This window comes from Pogoniulus pusillus, chromosome 37, assembly GCF_015220805.1.
Source record: "Pogoniulus pusillus isolate bPogPus1 chromosome 37, bPogPus1.pri, whole genome shotgun sequence".
Classification (NCBI taxonomy): domain Eukaryota; kingdom Metazoa; phylum Chordata; class Aves; order Piciformes; family Lybiidae; genus Pogoniulus; species Pogoniulus pusillus.
The window spans coordinates 5,696,162-5,709,132 of record NC_087300.1 but is presented as its reverse complement, the minus strand read 5'-3'; the positions used below and the strand labels follow the sequence as shown (position 1 = coordinate 5,709,132).

Here is a 12,971-nt window from a genome sequence, read left to right as displayed (position 1 = left end):
AGTGGCTTCTGGGACAGATCAAAGGCCTGTCACTCGGTGTTGGTGACAGTAGCCAGCAGCAGTAGTTCAGAGAAGGACTCAGGAGCAAGGCAAGCTCAGATCATTCCCTGGGGATTTTTAGCAGCCTTTCCATACTACAAACACTAAAGTGCCCTTATCAGCTTGTCCTGAGGGGTCTCAGTTCTGGAAGGCAGCAGACCTTGCAGAAGGAGTTTCATTATGAGGAGGTTTGGGAGGAGTGTTCCAAAGGCAAATATTTTGTTACTTGTTTAGCAGAGGAGTTTGCAGAAGGAAATTTGGAGTCCCTGCCTGATGGAGCTGTGGATTTTAGGGGTTGCCTTTAAAATGGAGCTGTTCCTGCCAGCAGAGGAGAGGGGCAACACAGGAGATGGATGCACTGCTTACAGCTTACATAACCACAGGACTCCTTCACCAAAAATCAGCTTCCACCAGGGTAGAGACCCAGAGGGCACACTGAGAGCTCTTCCCGCATGGTCGGAGCAGGGGGAGGGAGATGAATATTAGTCCAGTGGTGGATCAGCTGCCCATGCAGGGGTATGATTTAGGAGAGCATCTGACAATCCTGAGTTCCAGGGAAGGTCTCATTTGACAGTGACCCCTCCTCACTGTTTGTGTCCGTGGAGGAAATGTCACATCTGTTCTAACTCAGGGAAATGTGCCTTGTGAAAGAAGAGCTGCTCCTGCGAGGGAGCAGCCAATTAGCACGAGATGCTTGATCTGATTATGCCTCAACATACAAATCTTCTCTGAACCAGTGAAGCTACAGCTGGAGAAGACAATACACATTAAGTCATCCTCCAGTGCATCCGGGACTGCTCCTCACGCTACTCAGAGTTACATAATGGGATCCCAGGGCTGCTTGCATGTCTCTGGGGATGTTAAGATTTCCTCCTCAGAAAAGGTTTTTCCCTAATGTGAAATGTAAAATTAGCTTTCAGTCCCATTGGTTCCCTGGATCCTCTGCACGCAGAAGGGATTAAGTAAACCCCAAACTCTTTCCCTTCCCAGCATTCCTGCCTTCAGTAGGAGCAGTGCTCACTTGGTTGGTTTATTTTGTCTCTTAAAGAGAATTGTTTGGGTTGGGAAAGACCTTTAAGACCATCAAGTCCAACCATTCTTTAACTCTATCAAGTCTGGTGCCTAATCCATGTCCCTCAGCACCACATCTCTGCCTCTTTGAAACACCTCCAGGGGTGGGGATTCAACCACCTCTCTGGGCAACCTGTTCAGGTCTTTGAGAACCCTTTCAGTGAAGAAGTTTCTTTTAATGTCCAACCTAAACCTCCCCTTCTGCAGCTCAACTCAGGCTTAGATCTTCATTAACACATAACAGTGTCAAGAAAATCTTGTTCCCACCTTCAAAACTCAGAGGTGATGTTTTTATTCTGCAAATGTAAAACAATTCATAGCCTCTTTCCCATCATCACACATTATGATGAGAAACTATCCCTACAGGGTCTTTTTTTCCTTCATACTTCTGCTTTTAAGTAGAGAAAGTGAATTTGTGGCAGGTTTAAAATAGTGCAGCCATAGATGGCTTTTGAGCTGGAAAAATAATGTATTGATCATGTTTTATAAAGATCCTTTTGGAGTAGTGGAGAAACTCAACTTGTTCAGAAGAAATAGTCAAAGGCAGTGTGGAAAGTATTGGAGGGAACCAGGATATGCTGTGCAGGGCTGTTGTAGCAAGAACCCAAGGATGTTTGTCACATCCACACTTCGTCAATGGGAGAGTTGTAAATATTAAAGCTCTAAGAACTCTTGCAGCCCAAAAGGCCGAAGGCATCCTGGGCTGCATCAAAAGCAGCATGGTGAGCAGAGCAAGAGAGGTGACTCTGCCCCTCTTCTCTGGTGAGACCTCACCTGGAGTACTGTGTCCAGCTCTGTAGTCCTCACTTAGAGGAAGGACATGGACCTGATGGAGAGGGTCCAGAGGAAGCCACAAAAAAAAGATCAGAGGGGCTGGAACACCTCTACTACAAAGACAGGCTACAAGAGTTTGGGCTCTTCAGCCTGGAGAAGAGAAGGCTGCAGGGAGACCTTAGAGCAGCCTTCCATTACCTGAAGGGGGCTACAAGAGAGTTGGGGATGGGCTTTTTACAGGGATCTGTAGTGACAGGATGAGGGCAAGAGTTTGAAACAGGAGCAGAGTGAATTAAGGTTGGACATTGGGAGGAAGTGCTTTACAATGAGGGTAATGAAATACTGGAACAGGTTGCCCAGGGAGATGTGCTGCCCTGGGAGAGGGATTCAGAAAAAGACTGGACGGGACACTTATTGCCATGGTCTGGTTGATTGGCTAGGAGTGGGTGCTAGGTTGGACTGGATGAGCTTGGAGGTCTCTTACAACCTGCTTGATTCTATGATGTGGTGGAGGCCCCATCCCTGGAGACGTTAGAGTCAAACTTGATGTGGCCCTCTGCAACCTGATCCTAGCTGGGTATGTCCTTGCTCACTGCAGGGGGGTTGGACAAGATGACCTTTGAGGGTCCCTTCCCTCCCAGTGCACTCTGTGACTCTGTAGAACAGGCATCAGCCCTTTCTTCTTGCTGCTATCCTGTTTTAATGCTCCCATTCCCATGTTTCTGCCATTCCAGGTGGTCAGCTTTATCCAGCGCTTACCTGGCTGCAAAGAGCACGCCTCTGTTTTCAGGGAGGAGGTAAGTCCAGCCTGCCCCAACCCTCTGCCCTGCCCCTGGCAGGTCCCATGGCAGCAAGGTGGCTTTGGGCCCTGTGACTCTGGAGCTGCAGCACAGAGAGCAGAGCCAGGCTGGGACTTGACATTAAGGAGCCTGTGGCATTTAGGAGGCAGCTTCAGCACGGAGCTGGATTCCAGCATGGCTAATTGCATTCTGCTGCTTTAAATTTCCCCTGCAGTTCCAGTCACTGAGCTTATGCTTGACATCCTGTCTTGAACTGTTGTGCAGTGGGTTTGGCATCCTTCTAGAGATGTCCTGTTGGAATGGTGCAGTGGAGATCTCATCTTCTCCCTCTGATGAGCACAGATGCTTGCTTCTCTTAGTGGGGCTGGCACTCCTAGGGTTTCCCAGGAATTGCTGGCGAGGTGAGAGCAGGAAAGGAGCCTTGCCCTGAACGAGGTGCTTGGGAAATCAAAGCTCCTCTGACAGTGTGCCCTGTCATCATGGCCATGTGCTGGGCTGGACTGCATTGGGGATTAAGGTTAGGATTAGGGTGAGCTGGGAAGGCTCAGAAGGCACAGGATGTGGCTGTCCTGGTTTTCAGCACAGCCCTTTGCCTGGATCCTACACACTTAGTCCCTGTCGAGTGCTTCAGCTTCTAGCTATTTTGCAGACATGACTTGGAGGCTCTTCATGAGCCCCTGATTAATTCACACAGACATCCCTCCCCCTCTGGCATCTACAGCTCTGATGGTAGCAATCTGCAAGGACCTCGTGTGCAGTGCAGTTGAGTGCAGTGATGCCTCCTTTACCCAGAACCTTAGGACATTCCACAATCAGCACTAACTCAAGGTCAAACTTTTAAAACACACAGAGGCAAAAGAGAAAAAAAAAGCCAAAGTCTCTCTGTTTTGGAGTTAAATTGCAAAGAATTCAATTCAGCAGTGAAACAAAAGACTTCCACAGCATCAGCACAGCACAGCCCATGAGTGATCATCTGGTTTAGACCGAGGCAAAGCACTGCACATGGGAGTGACTGTAAAGGGCAGGATTTTGATAGATGACTGCTCCCCAGAGCTGGCTGCCTCTCAGGATGAATCAGGCTGTGATGCACTTGATGGGATTTATGTATCTGTGTTTTGTTTCCTTGTCTTTTAAAGAAGACACAGACAAAATAGGTGAAGGGAGGGGATTCTGCCCCTCTGCTCCACGTTGCTGAGACCCCAGCTGCGGTGCTGGGTCCAGCTTGAACCCCCAACATGAGAAGGACTTGAAATTGTTAGAGTGGATTCAGAGGCCACAAAGATTATCAGAGGGCTGGAACCCTTCTGCTGTGTGGGCAGGGTGAGAGAGTTGGGGCTGTTCAGCCTGGAGAAGGCTGCAGAGAGACCTTCCAGTGTTTGAAAGGGGCTACAGGAGAGCTGGGGAGGGACTTTTGACAAGGGCTTGTAGTGATAGAACATGGGGCAGTAGCTTCAAACTGGAAGAGACTTGACTTAGATGTTAGGAAAAACTATTCCCCTTGAGGGTGGTGAGGCACTGGAACAGGTTGTCCAGAGAAGCTGTGGAGGCTCCAAGTGCTTAGGGCTGGGGGGGACAGCCTTGAGCAACCTGGTCTAGTAGGAAATGTCCTTGCCTATGGCAGCTGGTTGGAATAGAAGATCTTTCACCCAAACATTTCTATGAGAACTAGAAGAAATGGAGGCTTGTGAGAAGAGCAGTTGGTGGTGTAACTCCAGTGCACTGCTGTTTCACGGAGCAGAGTGAGAAGAGAGAAACTGACCTAAATGAGCCAACTTTTCAGGGTAGCTGAGAGTAAAAAGGAGCATCCTGATTGCTAGTGAAGATTATTCAAAGGTCAGAGTTTGGGAGGCAAGATGGAAGTAGCAAAGGCTACATTCACAGTGCATTTGCCACATTTCACAGTATCACCAAGGTTGGAAGAGACCTCACAGATCATCAAGTCCAACCCTTTACCACAGAGCTCAAGGCCAGACCATGGCACCAAGTGCCACGTCCAGTCCTGCCTTGAACAGCTCCAGGGACGGCGACTCCACCACCTCCCCGGGCAGCCCATTCCAGTGTCCAATGACTCTCTCAGGGAAGAACTTTCTCCTCACCTCCAGCCTAAATCTCCCCTGGCACAGCCTGAGGCTGTGTCCTCTCGTTCTGGTGCTGGCCACCTGAGAGAAGAAAGCAACCTCCTCCTGGCCACAACCACTCTTCAGGTAGTTGTAGACAGCAATGAGGTCTCCCCTAAGCCTCCTCTTTTCCAGACTAACCAATCCCAGCTCCCTCAGCCTCTCCTCGTAGGGCTGTGCTCAAGGCCTCTCCCCAGCCTCGTTGCCCTTCTCTGGACACGCTCAAGCATCTCAAGTTCAAGCAGGTCCTGCTGCCTTTTAGTTCAGAGAGCACCCTGGCTGTGTTCTGTTTCAGTACCTGACTTTCTGCAGCCCCAAAAGATGATTTCTTACACCATCTGTGAAAGCCTTGGGTTGTTTTTCAGATTTATGCTCAAAGCAAAGTGTCAGCTTGGAATGAAAACCCTTTTAGCAGTTTGACTTTGGCCAGAGTTGAGGTGTGAGTGACAGGACCACTGAGCTCCACCCGTGTTGCCCATTAGCTGTCATCAGCCCTCCAAGTGCTTGTGTTCAGGATAAATAAATCCCTCACAGACTTTTTGTGCTGGGGTGGGGGTGGGGAGCAGGAGAAGTTGCTGCTTACGTTAGGAATGAAGAGAACAAATTGTGCACAGGATTTTTAAAACCCATCCAAATAAGATGGAGCAAAGAAATGAATAATAAAGTGCAGGCAGTCATCCTTTGCCTGTTTCTAGGGTCCAGTTCGGGGAAGGTCTGTTTAAAATAAGCATCTTTGAGGCAATGCAGTGAAAATGAATCATAGTAATAATGTTGGACACAAAAGCATTTGGAGATTCAGGGCTGTTTTCCAGCAGTTTGCTGCTGCTCTCAGCTCTGTAGCAGTATTCTGCTGCTCTCAAGTCTGTGGTACTGAATTTAAGCAGCAGTCCATTTCTTTCAAGCTATTTTGAACGTTGCCCATTGCAGTAGTGTTGACTCATGAATAAGATGCAAGGATGTTGTGTGGCCATCCATGGACTGGGAGCACTGCTCTCATTTGCAGTGCATGTACTGGGAGGTTGAATAGCTTACCAAACAGTGCCTTGGAGGTTAGAGAAAGGGAAACCAAATCTCCTACTGCCAGCTCTGTGCTTTATGTGTTTGCCCAGGTTTATTCAGCATTTCATAGAATGGTTTAGGTTGGAAGGGACCTCAAAGATCATCCAGCTCCAACCCCTTGCTGTAGGCAGTGACACCCCCCACTAGAGCAAGTTGTTCAAGACCTCATCCAACCTGGCCTTAAACACCTCCAGGGAGGAAGCAGCCACAACCTCCCTGGGCAACCTGTGCCAGTGTCTCACCACCCTCACTGGAAAGAACTTCCTCCTAACATCTGGTCTAAATCTCCCCTCTTCTAGTTTAAACCCATTACTCCTCATCCTGTCATTACAAGACCTTGTAAATAGTCCCTCCTCAGCCTTCCTGTAGGCCCCCTTCCATCTATCAAGTTCTAGCTGGAAAGGCACCAGAACCAAAGGAACTGTTACTCACCCTGGCTGAGTTGGGTGCCCTGTGTCGGCTGCTGGGCTGATGAACATTGAATCACAGAATGGTTTGGGTTGGAAGAGACCTCCAGAGGTCATCCAGTCCAACACCCTGCAGTCAGCAGGAGCATACTCCACTAGATCAGATTGCTCAGAGCTCTGTCAAGCCTGTCTTTGAATATCTCCAGGGATGGGGCCTCAACTACCTCCCTGGCCAACCTGTTTCACTGTTCCACCACCTTCATGGTGCAAAACTTGCTCCTAACATCTAATATAAATCTTCTCTTAATTTCAAACCATTGCCCCTCATCCTATCTCTGCAGGCCTTTGCAAACAGTCCCTCTGCAGCTGCCTTGTAGCCCACTTTGGGTGCTGGAAAGCTGCTATTAGGTGTCCCTGGAGACTTCTCTTCTCCAGGCTGAGTAACCCCAGCTCCCTCAGCCTGTCCTTGCAGGAGAGGTGCTCCAGCCTCCTCATCATTGTCAGTCTCTGTGAGCAGGCTTCAGTGAAATAACTTAGGGAGACACAAACCATTTGTCTCTGTCCATTCATCTTTGGCTTCTTCCTGCAGCCTTTGGGGTTTGTATTAATTACATCTGTGTTGTCTCTGTGGATGTTCTTGTCAAGCCAAGGAAATGTTTAACCTCTTGTTAAAAGAACATGTTACATTTCCAGTCCATGCAACCTAGAGCATCCTGTATATTCACAAGGTAGCAGCTTTCTCCCTTGCTTACTTTGAATCTAATCAAGTTAGCTCCTTGCTGATGGATTAAGAGAGTGTAAATCCAGACAGATTAAGTGTCTCTGTATGCCTTGGCTTATACAGCACATGATCTCTTTCACCATGTGCTGACCAAGAATCACACAATGTTAGGGGTTGGAAAGGACCTTGAAAGATTATCCAATCCAACGCCCCTGCCAGAGCACCATCAGCTAGAGCAGGTCACACAGGAATGCATCCAGGCAGGTTTTGAATGTTTCCAGTGAAGAAGGCTCCACAGCCTCTCTGGGCAGCCTGTTCCAGGGCTCTGTCACCCTCTCAGTGAAAAATTATTCTTATTGTTCATGTGTAACCTCCTCTACTTGCACCCATTGCCCTTTGTCCTGTCACAGGACATCACTGAGCAGAGCCTGGCCCTGTCCTCCTGCCACTGCCCTGCACATCTTTATCAAGAGTGCTTTAGTGTCATTGACAGCAGTTTCACAAGAACATTCTGTTTCTCCTTTAAACAGAGGCTTGGTGTCTGTGGACATAGCATGTCCTAGTTGGGAGAGCAGCCAGAAGTTCACATCCCAGGAATTTTCCTCATCTGTAAAGTTTTTAGCAGAGCTGACCAAAAAAAAAAAAAGAGAAGGAAAAAGAGCATTTGGCTTTAAATTTTACCTTGAGCATCTTTAAGAAGGTCTGAAGAGTCTCTGCAGTCGCAGTGTGACTGCACCAGGGGATGGTGATTCTATGTTTCTAATCACCCTAGAGCAGTGTAATCTATTAATTCTTGGATAGCTGCCTCCTGGAGACTCATGTTCTGGATTTTCTGATCTAATTTCTGGCCACAGATTGTGCACAGGCTGTAGGATTTGTGACAGTTGTTGGCTTTTCAGAGTGATCACAGAGAACAGAACATCTGAGGAACAAGCATCTTCCTCGTGGTCTCTCCGTAAGCCTTGCCCACACTCAGGCTTCTCTACTTGGAGCAGAAGGGCTGCTGGTCTTGTTGGGGATGTCTCTGCTCACTGCAGGGGGTTGGACAAGGTCACAGTATCACCAAGGTTGGAAGAGACCTCACAGATCATCAAGTCCAACCCTTTACCACAGAGCTCAAGGCCAGACCATGGCACCAAGTGCCACGTCCAGTCCTGCCTTGAACAGCTCCAGGGACGGCGACTCCACCACCTCCCCGGGCAGCCCATTCCAGTGTCCAATGACTCTCTCAGGGAAGAACTTTCTCCTCACCTCCAGCCTAAATTTCCCCTGGTGCAGCCTGAGGCTGTGTCCTCTTGTTCTGGTGCTGGCCACCTGAGAGAAGAGAGCAACCTCCTCCTGGCCACAACCACCCCTCAGGTAGTTGTAGATCACTTTTGATTGTCCCTTCCATCTGTGGATGAGGTCAAGGACTCTTGGAAAGGCAGCATGGCTGGGAATTGATATGGGAGGGGGGAAGAGATGCAAGGTTTCAGTCTTCAGACCTGTGTTTGTCTTTGGATCCCTCAGTGCCTTGCGCGAGCGAAGCACCAGGAGTGCGGATCCTGCCCGTCTGCTAACACATCTCCTACCTTGTGTTTCCAACCTTTAGCAGATAGATGGTATAGCCTTCCTGCTCCTCAACCAGAATGACTTAGTTAAAATACTTGGCATCAAGCTGGGTCCTGCCCTGAAGATCTACAATGCCATCCTCATGTTCAAGACTGCAGAAGACAACTGAGAGGAGCCCTTTGGCAGAGCCCACGGAGGAACTGGCAGGTCTTCAACTGAGAGCATTCCGACAGCGACAGCGTAGGACTAAGATAGATGTTGGCTTTGTCTTTTTAAAGTAGGACTTAATAAAAGTATTTTGGAGGACATGAAATACCCTGCCACGGTCTGGAATTTGGGGCAGCTTCACTTCCAAGAAGAGGATCTTATTCTGTTTTGTAACTTGGGTTTGCAATATCAATCTCCTTTGGAGATCTAGAAGACAACCTCCGGTTCTAAGGGGAATCCAGGGTAACGTTGGTGAAGCTGCAATGGCAAGAGGCAAGCTTTGAGTACAGTGACTGCTCTGTGCAATGGTAGTGCCTGAAAGAGAGACTGACTGATCACCAGCACTGGTCATTGATCCTCTGGGTGTAAGGAAATAGGAGAAAGATGCACTTCAGAGCAACTCACTTGTGTCCTTCCACGCTGTGACTCGAGAGGTGACCTTTCCAGGACTGAGTTTCCAACTCCAGCTTCTCCCTACTGATCCTGGTTGTTCTAATACTTTTGGCTGCTGGGCTGCTGCAGCCACAGCAGAACAGTAGCACAGGCAAATGGTTTTCATCACTGATGGTTTGTCTCCTGCAAAATGTTCTCATCTGTGTCACAAGAGAGCAGGAAGCAAACCCTGTGTGGACAGTCTGTGGGTAGGCAGAGGTCTCTCATGCAAGATGCCTCCCACAGGGCACTGAGATACTCATTTTAGCTGCAGTTCTCCTATCGGTGCTCTTGTGCAGCTGCCTGGAGCAGGAGCACCTTGTGGCCAAAGGGCACAATCGGGAGTGCTTGGGAGTTTGGTGAATTCCTCTTGTCCCCTCCCCTGTCGGCCCAGCGGTGGTCAGCAGATGCCTGGGGGTGCAGACAGAGCCCCTGGCAACAATTTGGCTTTTCTTTCTGAGCAGCCAAAACTCCTGAACAGTGCATTGGCCTCATCAGGCTCCAGGTGGGCTTTGGTCTGTGTTACCAAAGGGTCACTGAGCTGTCCCGGCAGGGCACCTCTGCCTCTTTGGTGGCCAGGCAGGCAGAGCACACAGGAGAGTGAGACTAGAGGGGAGCTGGGTCTGAGCAGAGAGCAAAGCAAGCTAAGAGTGCTCAAAGAGAGCTGAGCTGTGTCAGGGAGGCAGCAAAGCTTGTGGCTGCATTCCTGTGCATGCAGCCTGTGCTCTCCTGGCCAGAGGGGAGCAGAACTATTTCCTGCTCTGCTCAGAGTCAGAGCATCACTTCGTAGACATGCACCTGGGGCTGCCGTGCCCTGGCTGAGGGATTTCCACACTGTTGTTCCAGAGCACTCCTCTTCCAATGGAAGCCTTGGAAGAAGCAGTGAGCCCTGCTGGGGCTCTGCTTAGTGTTCCCGTCCATGCCTGGCAGCTGGCTAGCTCATAACTCTTCCCCTGGCCACTCTCCTGATGGGTGTTTGGCTTTCTGGAGTGCAGCTAGACCCAGCTGAGCCTTCCCTCCCTTCCATCAGAGCTGCCAGGCGGAGCCCTGTGTGTGTGAACCCTGAGTGTGTGCACCCAGTGTTGCTGCAGGCAGAGCTGCCATCAGCCTCTGGGTGCTGCATGACGAGATGTGACCCATCTGTGGGGACCTCAACCTCCTTCCTACTTGGCATCTTTGTCACCAGTGCTGTTGCTGCAGCCCCAGCCCTGCAGCTCCTCTGGGAGCCCTTGGGCACAGAAGGAACACATTGTCCATGGCTGTGTGCTGACACAAGGAACGCTCTTGGTCTTCCTCCCCTCATCACTGCATGTCCTTTGTCCTACCTTCCAGCTGCTGAGGAGCTCCCTGTGACTTGCCTAAGGCAGTAAGTTCCTTAAAATTGCCAACAGAGCAGAATCCAAGCTGCTGAAGCCATTGTGTCCTGCATTCATGCACAGAGCAATTTGTCTCCATGCTTTATATTTTTATATGAGGTGTTGAGGAGCTGAAGCCTTCCACAGAGAAGAGATAGGGGTGGGAGGGGTGGGGGGATATTTAATAGCTGAGACGTTAGATATCAGCCAGGCAGCTGCAGGAGAGTGATTTACTGCAGTGTTATGGACTGAAGGTATGAATTTAACTTATTGCAATGCATTTTACTAGGCTAACCAAGATATTCACCAAAGAGTTGGGTTCCTTTATCCCTCTGCACCTCCAGTGTCACTGCACAGATGGGGATTGCAAGTGGCATGTCCTGGGCTCTGACACAACTCGCCTTCTAGGCAAAGCTAAATTGGTTCCTGACAACTGGAGCAGAGGATCCTTGCTTGCACTGTTTTGTTCCTGGCTCTTCACTACCATGCTAAATAACCCCAAGCCCTCTCTGCTCCAGTGTCCCCTGCTGTGCCACCCAGCCAGAAGGCGTGAGAGTGGCTTCACCTTGCTCTTGTTTCTAGCAAGCAGGTCCTGCTGGATTTTCTGTCTCACCTCCTTCAGGAGAGCAAGCTGGGGGGTGACAGCAGATCACTTCCAGCAAGAAAGCAACATAGGAGATTATTTCACCTCCTTTGACTATATATAGACAGAGGATGAAGAGAATCAGAGAAAGAAGCAATGAGATTCTAGTCACCAAAATGATCCAAACCGAGAGAAATCTTTAATCCTTGAGGCTTCCAGGCCAGCTGGATCGGAGCTGGAAATGCGTACTTGGAGGGTGTTCAGTGACAGAGTGTAGTGCTCTCAGCAGAGGAGGAAAGAGGAACCCTTTTAGGGCTGGAAGGAGGAGGAATGTGCTTCTCGTGCCTTTTTTTGTGCAACCCGATCATTGTCTTTGCACAGCGAGCAGGAATCTGCGCGCAGCTCTTAGCGACTCCTTCCCCAGCCGGAGCTGCTCGGACCCAGACCCCTGCGATTTGCCGTCGGGCAGGGGCAGGAACATTCCCAATGTCTTCAGCAGCCTCACAATTCCCCAATATTTACAAGTCACAAACCCCAGCTCAACCAGCTCATCCTCTACCCCCTTAAGGCAGGCGTTCCGTGGTTGCTGCTTGCTGTCACGGGCGGCTCAGGGACGCGTCCCTGCTGCCAGCCTCTGCCTTTGCCTTGGCCCGAGCTGGGGCTGCAGCTGCCTTTGATTGCCTGATGCCTTCTTGTTGTAATACGAAACATGCACTTTGAAACGGAAAGCAGAAAGTTGTAGCTGGGTGGCGAGCAAAGCTGAAACTGGTTCATGCCACCTGGGTCTGGGAGGCTTTTGTGGGCTGCTGAATGGCAGCAGGAGGCAGGTGTTGGCCCAGGGCAGCCCAGGAGTCACTTGGATAAGTCTGTCAACTCACAGCTCTGATGGGGAAGGCTCAGTTCTCAATTAAAACTGATCTTTACTCCTGAATGTTGTTTTTTTTTTCCCTGTTGTTTTTCCTGTATCCCTGGGTTTGAGACCCAGAAGGATCACATTTTGCCTCCTTTTCTTACATCCCTATTGTCATTCCTGTATCCCTGGGTTTGAGACCCAAAAGGATCACATTTTGCCTCCTTTTCCTGTGTCTCTGTTGTCATTCCTGTATCCCTGGGTTTGAGACCCAGAAGGATCACATTTTGCCTCCTTTTCCTGTATCCCTGGGTTTGAGACCCAAAAGGATCACATTTTGCCTCCTTTTCTCCTCCTGTTTAACATTTCTCAGTGGCATCACCAATGCTCAGCCTTGTAATCCTCCAGCAGCAAAGTTCTGCTCTGGGTAATGAATGGCATTAAAGTTGGAGAGAGAGGTTTGGCAACACTGATAGCAAAACTCTGCAAACCAAAGGGAAGGAAAGAAAAAGAAACAAACCTAAAGCCCTGAACCATCCAGCCTGGGGGATAAGCTAGTTCAGCTGGAGAAGATTTCCTGCCTGCTACTTTCATGCCCTGCTTAGGGATTTATCCCACAGAAAGCTTTAAAGTTTCTGACATGCTCTCAGTCATGTGAGGAGCTGGCTTAGTTTCTGAGATTCCTCTTGACTTGAACTGGGGACACGTGCAGGGAACAGGAGTGTGCTCCCATCCCCTGGGTCCAGCCTCTCAGATGTTTGCCTGCTCTAAAGCAAGCAAACCCGGGAGGGTTTTGACACTGGCCCCTGACTTTGTGCTCCACTGATGCTTCCTTCTGGAAATGTGAATAAAACTAATATAAAGTTCCAACCTGGCTGCTGCTGTCTGGGCTTGGGGCTGACCTCACTGCGTGTGCTCGCAGCTCTGAAGGGCTGTCAATGGGGTGGGTTGGTCACCAGGGAGCTTTGTCCCCTTCTTTTCCTTCCCCTTAATGCTGGCAGGGGG

At 49.7% G+C, this 12,971-nt stretch overlaps 1 protein-coding gene across 9 annotated transcripts in view; it reads left to right on the top strand.

The window, feature by feature from the left end:
• The window catches only part of LOC135190753 (lethal(3)malignant brain tumor-like protein 3), a 64,517-nt gene extending 54,036 nt beyond the window's left edge, over positions 1–10,481 (top strand). For 8 of the 9 annotated variants that reach the window (XM_064172458.1, XM_064172461.1, XM_064172462.1 and 5 more), the window contains 2 exons: positions 2,619–2,681; positions 8,580–10,481. In XM_064172458.1, the coding sequence (XP_064028528.1) occupies positions 2,619–2,681; positions 8,580–8,708 (192 nt within the window). In that variant the 3' untranslated portion in view covers positions 8,709–10,481. The remainder of the gene's footprint in view (positions 1–2,618; positions 2,682–8,579) is intronic. The other variant, XM_064172463.1, reaches the window with a different exon arrangement.
• The last annotated feature ends 2,490 nt before the right edge of the window (positions 10,482–12,971 follow it).